Source organism: Opisthorchis viverrini (assembly GCF_000715545.1).
Source record: "Opisthorchis viverrini unplaced genomic scaffold opera_v5_4, whole genome shotgun sequence".
NCBI lineage: Eukaryota > Metazoa > Platyhelminthes > Trematoda > Opisthorchiida > Opisthorchiidae > Opisthorchis > Opisthorchis viverrini.
In genome coordinates this window covers 1,977,347-1,993,823 of record NW_008751660.1, presented here as the reverse complement: position 1 = coordinate 1,993,823, position 16,477 = coordinate 1,977,347, and the positions used below count along the sequence as shown (strand labels likewise).

General features: G+C 42.6%; 1 protein-coding gene across 1 annotated transcript in view; it reads right to left on the bottom strand.

The window, feature by feature from the left end:
- Positions 1–7,479: 7,479 nt before the first annotated feature.
- The window catches only part of T265_00434 (hypothetical protein), a gene marked incomplete at both ends in the record, with an annotated part of 63,948 nt that continues 54,950 nt past the window's right edge, over positions 7,480–16,477 (bottom strand). The window contains one exon of the mRNA XM_009164207.1: positions 7,480–7,970. Within this exon, the coding sequence (XP_009162471.1) occupies positions 7,746–7,970 (225 nt within the window). The remainder of the gene's footprint in view (positions 7,971–16,477) is intronic.

Here is a 16,477-nt window from a genome sequence, read left to right as displayed (position 1 = left end):
GTACTATGGCGCTTGCTCACGGGTCGTTGCTTGGTCATGTTAAAAGTTTGTATTTAGAACAGGATAGGGCATTCCAGTTCTTCAGTGACGCAGTTAACGTCGCTTGATCGTGCGCTGATTAGTTCCTTGAAAGGACTCATCCCATGCATGTTTAGTGTGATAAGCACTTGATACTGCAATTCAAGAAAATAGTTCTGATCCGAGCTCAGTGGATAAATTAACCCCAAGATAGCCAGGATGGTCGTACTTTCGGAGCCACCCCCTGGAGAGAAGCATAATGGGAAGAACACTGTTTAAAAAGAGTAATCCTCAATAAAACCTGAGCTGATTTTGCCACAGCAGTCCGCAGAAAGACATCTGTGATACCATCTGTGGTTGAATATATTCTTTCACAAGGCACATGACGAAATTTCTGGAAATTAATTTCAGATGGAATGAAGCACGTCAGTTAGAAGATCAACTTAATTAGAATGTGCAAATGTTTAAACTGTCGTTTCACAATATCACCAATCAATTTATCTCCACCGATATATCTAGCTACCAAAGGTGTCTGACGCCCAGTTGTATTCCCAGTAATCCAATCAAATAAAACCATTTTATCTTATCTAGTTTGTCTTGGTTTTTCTTCCAGCATATTCGAGGATATGAGAGAAGATAAGGCTTCGTTGGTGATACAACTTGCAAGACACAAAATGTCTTCGGGTTACGATTGACCGGATAAACAAGGTTCGAGTTTATCTTAGTGAGGTTTCGAGCTCTAATTTCAAATTTCCTCAGGATAGCCAGCCAACCGATTAAAACGGTTCAATAAATTCTCAACGGTTTTCACATCCGATGGAGTGTAACCTAACCCACCCCCCATTTATCCTGGTTTCACTCTTCCGTCCACCTAGCTACAAAGTCGAAATTTATGAACGTGTGCAGCACTGTATTAGTCGGAGGAAATTTAGAAACTAACTAATGATGAGTATCTTGAAGCCATATACTAGTCAAACATAATGTGGACTGAAAATCGCCCTGATAGTTTTCCAGGCCTGTGTGCTGATATTTATGTGAGCAAGATAACTGGGTAAATCAGAGTGTTCTAAACCGGTTATCTAAAACTTTTTTTTGGAAAACTCAATACTGTCCTAGGTGCCTCGTTCACAGACTATTCGATCCCCCAGGTTGAACTGTTGGTAGCGTATATATATATACATATATATATATATGTCATATACACCGTATGCATACTACCAGAAAGCCATTTTTAGCAAAAGTACCACTTCTTGGAACAGAGGACCCTTCAATGAGGGTCTTGCTCCTCATTAGAAAGAATTTGATGTGTATAGAATTTCCATACCAAGTGACAGGAAGCGCCTACTCAGAAGCAATAGGTTTAGATAATAAGCCTTTTCTAGTTGATTGCACTTTTAAGCATTAGTGTGTTGTTACACTGGATTCCTCAAAGTATCACATAGGTGAGATGATATATTTTAGTAGTCTGCTGGATGGACATACTTCCTTTTTATCTCCACGGTAGAATGCATCATTTTATTTGGCTTTAAATTATCTCACTTGGTTTAAATGTTCTAACAATGTGAACCGGTCATATTCCCATCGGGATGCGTATCCCATGTTCATGCTTGAACATCACCAAATAAGTCTTATGTCCCAGACAAAGTACATAGCTCGATACACTGGACTCACACAACAAAAAACTATAATCTGTGCTGATGTTCTTCTGGATGGGATACACTATGAGGCCTGGCAGTGTCCATAACGACGAAAGTGTTGATTCGTAGGAGATACAACCCGTCCTATGATTGGACAAGCGCTTTCAAAGGATCCTGAGAATGAGGCCAAATGAGATTATTCACACTCTGATAGGAACATAATAACAAAGGATTAATTCATTTTAATTAGGGTACTTACATCGAAATCTAGTTGAATTGCGTTCAATTGCTCGACGTGCCGAAAATCTCAAATATGTTCTGTGTTTTGAAACGCTTGGTGTAACGAATCACCAAATAACGCCTTCATTCAACGAGGAATGGAACCCCTATTGGGAAGTTTTCAGGTGCTGGAGGGCTCCTTTTTAAATCTGCTTTACTGGAAGTCCTCACACAAAAACGACTTCCAATGCTGTTTGGTAAATCCGGATCAGATTACAGCTTTTAGTAGTGGCCTTTTTCAAGGGTATCCACTGTGAAGAGGTGGTTTCTGTTAATATTTCGCCAACCCTTTAGTGCATAATGATCCAGTACGTAATCGAGCCTCAAAACACTCCAATACACTTGCTTTCTGGCTTACACATTCATTGAGGCTCTACATCGAAATTCAGGCTTTAAAAACCTCTGAGGAAAAATTAACCCATACTAATAGGATGAGGTCTATTGAATCTACGAAAACGACAGTCGTGAAAATCTAAATAGCGGTAGCGCACCGTCCCTGTTTCTGCCTGTAAAAATGACGAACAGACAGTTGTTTTCTTGAATTAAAATACTGATTAGGTCGTTAAAAGCTGTTCGACAGCGCACGACCGGTTTCGCCAGATTCATGGATGAGAGATTCAGCTTGATCAAAAAGTGGTGTCCAAATGATTGTATTTGGCGAGACTTGTACAAGTAGAACATAACATTGACTGAAGGAAAACTCAAGGCCTGCACCTACCTGATGAGTCCTAAGAAGGCTGAAACCGGTCTTGGGCTGTCGGACTGTTTCCAGCAACTTTATGATTTGTGTGTCATTTCTAGACAATGCGTTGCGATATCTTGATTCTCGTTCCGACTGAACACAAAGTGGTGTTTGAAAACCACATCCAGTTGAAAAATATCGTGATATCTGTAATTCAGCTAAATCGTGCGTTAAAATCAAATTGGCGTGCAAATAAGTGCACTTCTTGGAGAAATTATTATCGATCGAGAGCATAGAAATACACATTTCCATAACTTTGCCAGGAAAAAATTGGAAGCGAACTAATGAGGCTGTGATCGAATGCACTTTAGTTGATAATCGAAGAGGCACAGAAATTATATGTTTCGCGGTCGTCTGTTCAGACACTTTTTCTCTGGCAGTTTAGTCTACCACAATTTTTCTGACATGTTCACCCCACATGATAGATAACCATGGTTTACACAAGAGATGTGGGCGGCTGATAAGTCATAGTATGAATAAAACTCAAGTCCAACTCCTCGTTCATTCAGTATGGACTGACCAGAACGTCACTTAAGGACACAAAGAAAGACTGATAAAATTTAAATACTATAGTTCCCTATCCAACGGACCCCGTAACAGGTAATGGAAAGATATCCGACGGGTTTTACGATTGTGTAGTACTACCTAACCTAATCGACACAACCAGAACAATAAGTACTACGTCGTTGTTTCTTGCCTCGGGCTAACCACACACAGCTGAAGAATGGACGTGCTTTTCATCGCAAATCTGAAGAATCAGACGAATCCGTGAAATGTAACGAAGAAACGGACTGTCTGATCAGCTGTTCATTGCGACCAGTCCGGATTGAAACAAACTGGTTTAAGTGTGATGGAGCAATCACGTAAAAAACCGCTATTGACGCGTTCGTGGAGGACCGTTCTGTGATACATCTTGGCAAGGAACCCTCTAACTGGCAGGTGTCTGATTCCCGTGGATGTTCTTGTCCGTGTTCGTTCTCTGGGGAGAGACCGATCTGTCTGCACCCAAAGATATCCGTTTGCCCTCTTTGTGGTGAATTGTCCACAGAAGTGCAGCCTTACCAGAAAGTATTGGGCGGCGACAGTTTGCTGCTAGCGAGCTATAGCAAGAGAGGAACTCGAGTGTTTTGACGGGAAGCGAAGAAATTGATTGTGCCAGGACTCGAGGCGAACGAAATTCGCCACCATCTGCAGATTTCGAGATCGTTTTCAACAGGTCTAAGGTTGACGAAGCTATAAAGTTCGTAAAAATTTTAGTTCTGGTTTGCTGTTCTTTTACACGGTAGAAGTCCCCGTGTTGTGTCAGAATTCCAGCAGACAACTATGTTTATTAACCCTAATCAGTTGGAGTCTGTGAACACATACGCCAAATATACAAACAAAACAAACTGATTTGTTTCAGTTTGGATAGCTTAATAATGTAAACGGCGTGCGAGTGACAGATCTTGCGATGTATTCGCCCGTGATGCTACGTAGTGAAGCTGATTAGTTAGGTTTTCCGACATTTTACTGGTTCATGTTGAAATCAAATCAATACATAATATGGTTGTCTGTGTGTTGCATTGTCTCAGATGGTAGTCCAACCTTGTAACACCTTGTTCGGTCTTATATCCTTCCTTCGTAGGGTAGCGGCTTAGTTTTTTCTATGTCCCACATATTCTCCTCGGTTCGACTTTGGGACCGTACAGATATTCTTTTGTTTCACTGTGTTTCTCCATGTACCTATCGATTAGGTTTATTGAGGAAAGAAGGCCAGACAAATAAGACTTTTTGCTGAAGTAATGTCTGCTGTTGGATTTATGCAAACTGATGAAGAGAAAGGACAAAAAATGCGGATACGACGACTTTCTCCGGCGCGTGCCAGCTACTTCATGTCTGTCTAGACAAAACATCTAAGCGATGCTCACTAGCATCTCTGAACATTGAAGTGGTTCAACTATTATTTAAATGGATACACGCTGGATTTCTACGTTGCATCATGTTCTTGCGTAAGCAACGTGATAGCTATCCACCCTCAAACAGCAGTTAGCAAGTCGAGTTCTGTTACTTGAAGTCAATTCCATTTTAACAGGATCGATCAACCTACCGTGCAACACCAAGTTTAGTCCAATAAGCAACCATGCCACAGGTTTCGTCCATATTACTGCCCCCCCCCCACCAAAGAGAAACCGTCGCGAACGTTGTGGAATACGGTCCCTTGCGGAAGCAGCCTGCCTTCAACTAGGACTAATGGACCAGCCTATGGTAGGTTAGCGAATAAGTTTCCGTATTTTTTCCTGTTTACCCGCAATGAGTTGCAAGGTATCCTGATGTGTATAGGCAGTGTTAATTGAATTTAGAACACTTTACATTCACCTGGATTTATTTTGTTTCAAATCAAATAAGCAGGGTGTCTTGTTAAGTTACATAGTGATTATTATTATGTTTTAGTTGAATTGAAGATAGTTGTCATTCTAGCGTCAGTGTCCCTCGGATTTAAAGTAGTTTAACTGGGACTTACCTCAGGAGTGATAGCTTCCCAAGTAGACTTGTTGAGAATTCAGATTTCTAAGAGATCCTCGAGCTTTTACCGTGAGTGCGGTTGGGACATCCGTGGATGCAACTCACAAACAACAGCTGTATAGCCTCGTCAGGAGTGGCAAAGTATAACACGACCTAGATACTGACCAGTAAATTTCAGTGATTGGCTACAGAAATAAGTCCTGATTCGGACGTGGTTCTGAACATTATGCGTGCCATTGCGTTCAAGATAGCTTTATTTGAAACATGTTCTGACTTGCGATAAAGCCTCTCGAACAGATTTGTCCCTTTTCTGTAGAGATCAATCAAAGTGCCTGACCAATACACACAGTGAGTTGCTTCAGGGGATCAAATGAAAGGGGCTATAACCCCTTGAAAGGGCACTACTCACAAGGTTCCCGGAAACTCTTCACTACCCCACCACTGCTTTCGTCCTTCCTGGGGCTCATCAGGTAGGTAACGCCTCCGAGTTTCCCTTCAGTCGAGCTTATGTACTGTATGAACCTAGATTGTACGAAATTCGCGAACGAAACTCATTTGCACACCGATTCGGTTCCAACGAGGGACTCAACCGGATCCCAGATGAACCCGTCGTCCGCGATATTCGGTATGATATTCTAGATAGCGCAGTATATTTCTTGGGATGATACCACTCATAAGATGCGGCTGAGTCTTCCGTTAGAGCCAATTTGGTGTGCGAAAAGCGGTCTTAGTTCCGGACTGCGGTGATGCTATACGAAATCCGAGAGAAGCAGTATGCACGTGACGGCGTGCTAGAGAAATGTGAAATCACAACGCACAACGGGGTCGAACATGCAGATTAGTGACAAGTTTGAATATGTTGAATTTAGTGATACGTGATCAGAACCACGGTGTTTCTTCCAACTTTGCTGCACACACATTTGACCTATGAACCTTAGATTCTACTTTCGTGGCCGCCTTCGGAATGAAGTTCTGGAGCTATTCGTCGATTGGTCTTTGTAGTAAAAACTTGGGGGTGGGTCCAGATTGACCTTCGAACTTTCGGTGACATTCGCGCCTGTGCTCAAAAGGCATAACGTTATATACTTCTTTGTACGTTCTGTCAGTCACCGACCTGTCGTGCCTAGAAAACTCTCCTAGTCACAAGAGAGAAAGAGAGAGAAACGCATTCCGTCGGACCTAAATTAGCACAACTGAGACCAACTTACAAATGCTTGGCGCGTGAAGCCAGCAAAGGCCATTTGAACGTATAGCGTTGATATACAAAGTAGAAACTGACCATCTCCTGTACTTCGCCAGATGATGTTCTGCAGCTGAGGAAAGGGTCAGCTGCTTGTGAAATCACCAGTGAAAGAAATAGCCAAAAAACGTCCAAGAAAATTACGTCAAGATTATTAGGTTTTATAAACCTAAGCAACTTCGTTCCTTCAACGTCTTTTATTGAAGAAAGACTGTGTTGGTAATTTTCAAGACAAGGGCAATCAGCTAATCTAGAAGCACTCAAGCTGGGATTGAACTGGGAAACTTCGGAAGCACTGGACCAACCTGGTCCACCTGATTATTATGAATATCTATTCAGGCAGAGATTATCAGGATCACACCAGATCTCCCCAAAGAAGATGTCAGGTGTATGCCTGGGTGGGGGGGCCGGGGGGGGGGGGGGCAGTAATCAGATGGTCCTACCAGTCAAAACTGGCCACACTGCCTGATTACATCAACAGAAGGCTGGAGTAAGAACCACAACAACTGATGCTACGCAGCAAGAAGGAAGGAGCATCGAAATATGGATGGTATGATGTTACCATGACTGCAGCTTTTCGGCTTAGAGTGACAGGGATATTCCAAGTGAAAATCTGCTTCGTCTGTGATGCAATGTTTAGACTAAATTATCTATCAGCGAACAATTCTGATGAACAATAGTGCGTCAGTATGTTCGAATGAACGGAAGACATTTTTGTTTATTGTACCGTTTTACTGCAATGGAACAACATTTCGGCGAAACCGAAGTGAACCGTAGATAAAATTGTTTGCCCAAGCAGTATACACGGCCGTATCCGTATAAATTTCCGCCCGATTTCCTAATTTACAAACTGAATTCGAGTAAGTGACATACGTTTCTGAAAGATTTCTTCGACTCTTACAGCAGTCAGCTGCAGACCTTCACGGACCAAAATAACGATGTGGTTTCTCGAACATCAAACGACCTCGTTGCATGCAAAACTGAAGGATAACAATATCAGTATGTTTCAAAATTCATCTGGTGGTCAGTAATAAGTCTGGCCAACCAATCTGCGTTTTCGGCATTCTTCAGGCTCACCGAGATATCGCCTTTATGTGCTTGAACTTTCCTCGTCCTGCCATTTAGAACCATGGCTGTAATCAGGACATGTACAACAAGGTAATGAACATGTGACATTTATTAAAATAAATCAACAGATCGATCATTCGAGATTGATGCGACTACAGTTGCAGTGTGCTGATGTAAGCTGAATAGTTTCAGTGTCTTTCTAAGTGTTTTGCACATTGATCGCCTTGCCACTGAATCGTTATTGGTTGATAGTTTTTTACTAGTGGAGACAGAAATTCACTTCTTTCGTTTTGGAGAACAGCGGAATGCTTGGTGGTTGTGAATCCGACGTTCTACGTCCGATAATAATGCTACCGGATGATAGATCTCGAGCAATGTGATCGAAGGTGCGATTTTGTGTTTCGGGGATGAACAAGAAAAAGAAGATCCAGAGGGAGACGACGACCACAAGGAAGGGAAGGAAGGAGTATCCACCAATGGCATCCTGCAGGAAATGAATGAAGACAGGGCACGGTGACAGAATATCAGTGATATATCCTGGCTAGCATTCAACGAACAATGGTCGACGAGAGATTCGCGAGTTTGACTAAGCTGTACAGAAATGGCATATATTTAAACTTACAGTGCTTCGCTGATAACCAGTGATTCGTGATCACCTAAGAGATAAGAATCGTGTCAATTATTTGACGTGCGTTAGTAAGCACTCCGTCCCAGTATTACCAGATCACCAACTGTTGTCTCGTGAATCGTGTCAATTATTTGACGTGCGTTAGTATGCACTTCATCCCATTATTACCAGATCACCAGCTTTTGTCTCATGGGTCCATCATTTTGGCATCTTTATGTCATTCCAGTTTGAGCTTCTGTTGTGTATTCGAGTATTATCCAAGCTGTAGTAACACACTTTGTTCAACTCTCCAAAAATGCCTCAGAGTCAAATGAATGAGTACAAAGGTAACCTGTCTTGATTTGAACCATCACTTTGTCGAATTAAAAGTCTAAATGGCCTCAAATGAATTGCGTATGAGGACCTGCCGGTGATGGACGAATATTCCGTCACAAACAAGGCTTACACGATGCGCCGCGGAATCATAGGAACGATGTTGGGAAGAAGGGTGTTAAGTTTTTTGTCGTCTGCTGTAATTTAGGGGGAAGCTAAAATGTTCACCATTAACTTTAACTCATGGTTACTCACCAGGCTACAAATAATTTGGAATTCACTGAAGCTGTGGCATTTGCCGCTTCATATTTCACCTACGGTCTGAGAAGCATGTGAGGATTTCGAAGGTTTTCGGGCTCGAGACGAAGGCACAATTCACAAAAATGCGCAACGTATGGGTAGATAAGATTACTTTTTCACGTAAATCCTACCAGTGAAGGCTTTTTGGACTTCCCTATTGAATGGCCTCTGTTATAAGAAATTATTTTGTTGGGACTACTCTAGGCGAGTCCTTTTGGTTTATCTATGCTTCACGTACGTTGGGGTTTGTGTATTTCAAAAACCACAGACTCGTCACTTTGGAGACGAAGAAGATAGCTGAGGCGCTTGTTAGTTGGATTCAGCGCGTTAGTGAGTACCATGTACAATGTGCACATATGCGGAAAGTTTTATGTTGCTTAAAGATTGCAATCTCGCTGTCAAAGGACGTTTTTCCCACAGATCCCTTGCAGTGGAAACCATACTTTGTTCCTTGAAATGCAGTTTTGATTATCAAAACAATCAGCCCGTCCGACCTGACACGAAACCCGCGCCGTACTACCTAATGGCACTTTTGTCTTCCGAGAACTACTGTGTTGCTGATGAAATCAAACGCAGAGGTGTGTTACCGACTCAACGTGATGGACCAAATACCACAGATCAGATGCATTTACAGAACAAACGGACAATGTCCAAACCCGTACCGTACATCAGTTATTTTTTAACTGACTAAGGCGGCTAGTTAAACAACCACTAAGGCTACCTTAGGCGTGTGCACTGCCTCAGCTGATGTGCCTGCATTGCTGTGAAGGTCATGTATGTGTGTGCGTGTGGGCAAACACAGTCTCGTGGCTAATATCGACTGTTGAGCACACAGAAATGCATACGTTTGACCTCGCTATCAATGAATGGTGTTAATAGTGGCTGTATGGAGTGGCCGTCAATGCGACCTTTTCTCACGCATTCTGGAACTGATGAAGCAGAGCAACTGGGGCGTGGCTGTTGAGTGAACAGGTGACTCAGTCACTTTTGTTAGTCCGAACGCATGAAAACATGGCACTGTGATACGGTGTTTCAGTTAATTCCATTTCGAATTTGTGAAATAGCCAGTGAAAGTCTTTTCAGAAGCCGATAGCTGAGGAGTCTGACGACAGGCATGAACGCTCCTGATGTACTTAAGAAAAAGGCAGCATTGAGCGCGCTGAGGAGGTTGTCGAGGTGTGTTTGGGGGAAACGAAATTATGGTGTCAAATGACAGGCAGTAACATTGGTGGTTCAAGGTTACTCAAAACATCAAAGCGAGCCGAGTCAAGGCCTCATTTCCTCCCTAAGAATTGCGATTGCTGTATGTACGATGAAGAGTCATTGCAACCTATGAGAATTATATAAGGCCTTCGTGTAAAGCCCCCGTGACAGAAGATCTCTAAGAAAATTTTGGATCACTTCAACTTCAGCTTTATACGTGGGACACCACAGAATATTCTTTCGTCCGAGTTGACTGGCGAAAGAAAGAGTTTTATTTTAATCAGAACTTTCTATAATACAGCTTCGAACTAACGAATTGGCGGTTGATCGCTGCGCTATGGTTAATGCAATTTTTGGCAAAACCAACGGTGTGTCTGGCACTAAAGTTCCTACACCTACTGAGAAAACAAATGAGTTTTCATAGGGTATGGGAAACTCTAAGACTTTTTTAACAGTAACGTTTCCGAAAAGCTTCTGTTCATGATGGCAATTTAAATTCCGTTCACGGATTGGCAATTAATCACACTGGAGAGCCAAATAAAATTTCTTGGTTTACTTAAATGTCCTTATCTCCACTGTGTTTTAGCACCAACTTCGCAAACACATCCCCCTTTAAAGTCTATTTGTCACTCGCAAGTTATCACTCGTTAAATATACATTGGGTAACGAATAAGTACGCCGTTTAAGCCTGTCATCAGTGATGACAATACTTCAATAAATTCGTTGAGTGAGCTTTTGTAGTAATATATCCCCATCGTCCGGAAATGCGAGTACGACCTTGGCAAACATCGTCTCATCAACATACGACTTGGATAGCGGTGATTTTTTCAAAGCCCTATACGATTTGACCACAGTGAATCCTTCCTCTTATCATTCTAGGGTCAGAACCTATGGTGCGAATGGGAAAACGGAGCAGAGAGGGATTCGAACTCACGAACCCTCGCTTGCTGTGTGAGTACTTTATCACCTAAACTACCCAGTAGAATGTTGGACGTTTTACATACACTTTTGAATTCGCACTGAGTTACTCATCCGTGGAACCCACCCACGTGGGCTAACTACTCAACTCAACTGGAGTTTCAGTTGCTATGCTGACGGCTAATAGCAGAGGAAATATGAGAATTCTTACAATAATCATTCATCAGTTGGGCTGGATGGCTGTTGATGTGATCTTGAGGCATAGAAGGGATGGCGAAACCTGATACGGTGGACAAACTACGAGCATCTTGGAAAGAGCAATGCGATTGGTGATGAATTGGGAACTACTTCAAAAAGGCCCATACAAAAGAATGACCAGTTTAATTCCGTTGCATATGGAAAAATAACAAAGGACTGACTACATTTAAGTATATTTCACTTTTATGTGCTGTAAGCTACCGTTAAACTAATCCGTAGTTTTCATTCTGCTGAGGGTTGAATAGCATGCTTGAGCGTAGTTAACGGACTAGCAATATCCCATCGATGAGAACATACTATGTGACAGTTTTCAATGTGAGAGATGTCCAAAGGTCACAGATGCCTTTCAGCTGTGAGAGTGCACTGACACTTTCCAGTGTTTGGATTGTTGCACTTTTCCAATTAATCCAGCAGTAAATGATTCGGTAAATGTCTGGACGAAAAAACAATCTTTGATAATGGACTATACGAGCCCGAATATATTGAACTTTGATTGACAGCATTATACCACGAAAGCTCTGTTTTCATGAGGCAACAATTCAGGCCATAAACTGGCATATTTTTTTTGTGAGACTTGGTAACCTATGGGTTCGGACGGTTTCAAACAAAACTCACTTTTAAGCCAGTGACCAGACGATTGTATTGCTCAGCACGCGCTTGCTTTACCATCTAGATGGAGTCCACAAGATCACCCATAATCCCTACAGGAATGTGTCCATTTATGATTTGTTTTCACACCTCGTTTATTGAGAAATTCGTCAAGCCAACCAAACTCCTCTGGAGTTCACTCTGAGCACCCAACTCAAAGCGAAGCAGCATTCGCTTGTTCTCATACTTCAGTGACAGTCGACTTGCCATCCTCTAACTTCAGTAGGTCATATCCTTTAGTAAACGAATCTGATTTGATGAACAAAGTTCACATCAAGGTGCTGATTAACTACGCTCCGATTTGGAGGACGATACAATAAGTAGTAAACGTGACATGAAAAATGGAGCTGGACTTGACAGAAATCACATGGTGTCTGCTTCACTATGGGTCCCGTACTTCAAATCCAGCGTTAGGCTGATTGAAATGCTCATAAATCTGATTGACTAAAAAACGACTTACGGCATAGTTTCAACTGAAGATAACAATCCAGTCACGGCGAAGGGAAAAACTGGTCGGCTTTTGAGAGTACATGACATTTGTGTGGAGTAATTCAGGATTTAGCGATGATTTTTATATCGGCGATTCACTAGTCTGTAATGAATAAAACACCTTAATGCTTATTAGGAACGAAGCAAGCGGATCCTGATATGCTTGCCCACATTAGACCTTTACAAAGTTTTCAGAGATCTTCAGAAGATCAGGAGATACGCTGGCTCATCGTCGCACTAATGTGAGATGAAGAGCACATGATCACGTCTGATAAGTAGCATCAACTGTGTTACTAGCGTGACGATTTAGGAGGTCTGTCCGTTTTTATCCGTATTTGCTGTCCATCATCGTAGATTGTCTCATGATGGCGAATCTAGGAATATCCTTGGATAGTGACTAGGAGAGATTTAGCGGCATCTCGAAAATGTCTATTTCATTCGGTCTTTCGCTGTAACTGAGGTGCATCGGATGTCATTATGGGCCCTTGTGAGGGCTATTGATCGTCTGAGTTAAACGTGGACCAGAATGCTACCTGAATTTACCGTTAACTGGGTGCAGCAAATAGGCACTTGAAGGTCGTGATTCTACTGCTCGTTTACAGCCGGAAACTCATTTTTTGCTGGTATCCTGCTTGTCGCAGCCGAGGTGAGCAGCCATTAATGTCCTCCTTTAAATAAGCTTTTCTTCCGTATAGTTGCTTTAAAAACGCTCTCATTACCCTCTTCAGAATAGCATGGATGGGAGGCATAGTTGGCATATGCACTCTGTTTGGAGAGATTCAACCATTTTTTGGACTTCGGTCAGCGAACCTTGCTTGACAGTGCATCCACTCATGTGGACTGATATTACTTAGTTGAGTTACAAACCCACTTTTTTGCAAAATCTTCTTGGGTAGATGAAGCACTTGATCTAGTTTAATTAGTTTATCGATGTCAACTAGGAGACTCTAGATATCACCATGGCCAGATCAATAAGACCTTGTCTCACCAGCATTTTGTTGGATAGGAATAGAAATCCGGTTTTTACGTACGACAATCGATTCCGTGTCATTTTGTTCGAAAGTTTTAACACGAAACTGGCAATTACAATAAAATGCTGGATGTGGGACATGCCTCAAGATGGCACGCGTGACCAAAATAAGCCAGACACGATAGCACTAAACCCTGAGAGCGGAAAGTTCTCCTTGCTCTATGGATGTAACGAATGTGAATGCACGAAAGAATCAACCAGGCTACTGAAATATGCCGTGCTTACCATGCTCCAACATTCCCTTAAAAGCAAACAGAAGCAGTAGTTGTTTCGGTCACAACACACTTGTGTTTTTGTATCTCTGTGTTTATCATATTCGTCTCTGACCCTACACAGTATGTACTATTAATTCATGTTGTTTTCTTTGGGTCATGCTTGTCATCCAGTTCCCCAGTCGGTTCTGTTCTTCTACCCGCATTAGTTGGACAGCTAAGCAGTAGCTAATACAGTCCTGTTTCGGAATGCTATGTAAGCTCATCAAAGCCTGACGGACATGAGTACATGAGTGAGATCAGTTTCGGTTGCCTCATCAACTCGTAAAAGCATCCCAGTAAGTGAAATCGGTTTCACCACATATTCCTAGAAAACAGCCCACTTCCACAGGTAGGGGCCAGGGCGGCGGCTTCCGCAGAGGTGCTAGACGCACTGAAGGCAGGTGAACGAAAGTGGCAGCTACTCGTCTGGGGCTACTAGTCGAGCGTTCACTCAGCTGCAACCACCTCCTCGTCTTCTGCCTGTGAGACAAATTAGAAGGCGCTAAAAATGAGCTGCCATATTTTACCGTTTGTTTTCCCCCTCCCCCACACACCATCCGGACAGGATTTTGATCCCCCGGCCATATCAGCGTGCATCTCAAATGGCATCACAGGAGAAAAAATCTAACTCTCAACGTATGCGTCATCCTGCCGATGCATCTAAGTCGCAATTTTGACTGGCTGCCGGGATGTCCTGGATTATGGACGGAAGTGGTCTGGCAGCGTAACATTGAAAGTGTGATCGATTGTTCTGCCATCACGTCGGTGCCAGCTGCGTTGAACCGAGCCAATGGCCTGGCACAAGGACCGACTGATTCGAGGCCAAAAACAGGACTGATGGGTTGAAACTAGACCACCTATTCCTATCCAGCAAATCTGGCCGAAATCGCGCATAACTTATGAACGCACCAAGATACCCGAAACAAAGTAAACTTCCTAAGAATGCATGAAAAGTCTAAACTGATTATAGACATATTTTTCTCAATGTCCTCAAACCACTGAATGAAACCCTGGGTTTGGGTGAGGTTTTTGGAGCGCACTATCTGGATTGTTTAGAAAAAACCTTAAAAGTATTTTCAGGAAACTACAGGAAACTACTCACAAGACATCCTAAGACCGGTTTCTCCCTTCTTCGGGCTCATCAGATAGGTTCAGTCCCCAAGTTCCCCTCAACCATATGTTCTACTTGGACCCAAATTCGTCAGCTTTCGACAAACACTCATTTGCGAATCAATTGGTTTTTCATGGGAGACTAAATTGAATCTCTCGTAGTAGTTTTCCTTATGAAAATATACTGTGATATCTCGAAAATCGTATCAGACAAAAGATGAGGCAACCTCTATGCAGTACATTAAGCTGAATCTCCCGTTAAACACAATTAGTAGCATTTGTTTTTAGGGAAAACCACGCATAAGGTTGTTGAAATCTCTTCGACAGTTCACGGCTGATTTTGCCTTTCTTCAGACTCATCAGGTAGGCTCAGTCACATGGCTTCCCTTCAGTCTACTTGGACTTTTGTCTCAGTTCTGCCTGGACCCAAAATGTTCACTTGTGGAAATGAGTTTGCTTCACGAATTAGAAGCACATCAATTTGTATCGCGATCGTCCTCCTGCATATGTCATCAGAAGCAAGGTCTGCACAAGAAGTGTTAGGAGTGAAAGCACCTCCAACTGGACCACAATACAACTTGATCAAGCAGTGCGTAAAATGAACGTGAATGGACTAGTTCTAGAGACCCATTATGTCCACCTACTTGAAAATAGTGAAAACTGTTCTGAAGCACCGAACGCAGACATCAATCATCATGGGGTGTTAAACAGTACAGTTTAATTCAGTTGGTTGTCCCGATAAACCTGTCCCAATGACCACCGAATGTCAAAAGAGTGTGGATAGCTGTTGGTACGTCAAAGCTAATGAAGGCACTCTGAGACTTCAAAACAATCGATACGCAGAGATTTTCGAACCCTTTCGAACCTTTTTCAAACAGCGAGTCCAACAAATGAAAGTTTTGCAGGAATCGTACGTATTGCTTCTACCTTTTTCATGTACTTCCTCCGTCATGTTTGAAGCACATACTGGTCCATTAAATCTTCACCTGTACAGGTGTGAACTTCTTGATAAAATGCATTGTGAACTGTCTACGGCTGTTGTCATCGCCATTTGCGCGTCGATAACGTATCAAAGCGCTGAACATGGGGCACCTTTTACCACACCAGCAGAGGCCACTAACGGCGGCGCACAAAACGGAGAGCGAATCCTCAGGATACAGTCGAAAATATCAGCATCATATTTTATCGTGATCTGTTTTGTACTGTCCGCTTGCAGGGGCAAAAACAATTCGGCATATTTGTTCCTGGTTTAATAGCGCATCAACAATTGTTTGTCAGCGGGGTTTCATAACAAGATGCTCTCGTGCCTTTTGAGTTTCTTTGCGTAATTTCGCGGGGTTTATGTGCGGTTTCCGTGCTCAACAGTCTGTCTCATTTTCCGAGATAGACGCCACTGTTATCTGTGGTGACAATAGAATCTTTATTTAGACAACCAGCCGTCAACCTTTATACAGCATGCTCTAACAAAGAAAGGCGACCATATTAATTTCTTCACAGGAACCGACGTACGACAGCATATTATGCACTTTTTCAGCTTGTGTCTATCAGCATCCGTAAATGTGCAACACCGGAATTATCCGATTTATTTGGCATAAAGAGAATGAATCAACAGCGCGATTTCTAGGGTATGAGTTGTTTGTCGACAATTAAACATAAATCAGGCAGATAAGCAGCCCCTTATTTAGCAGTGAAAAACGCCAATACTGCACGTACAGATCCACCAATTTGCAACCTAAATGTGAACTCGCCCCACCGAACCGAAGATGTTTTCTGATGAGGAAAAACCGTTGCCTTGTCAGCAGGTTGTGCAACATTTGTGCGATCAAATCTTGACTTCAGAA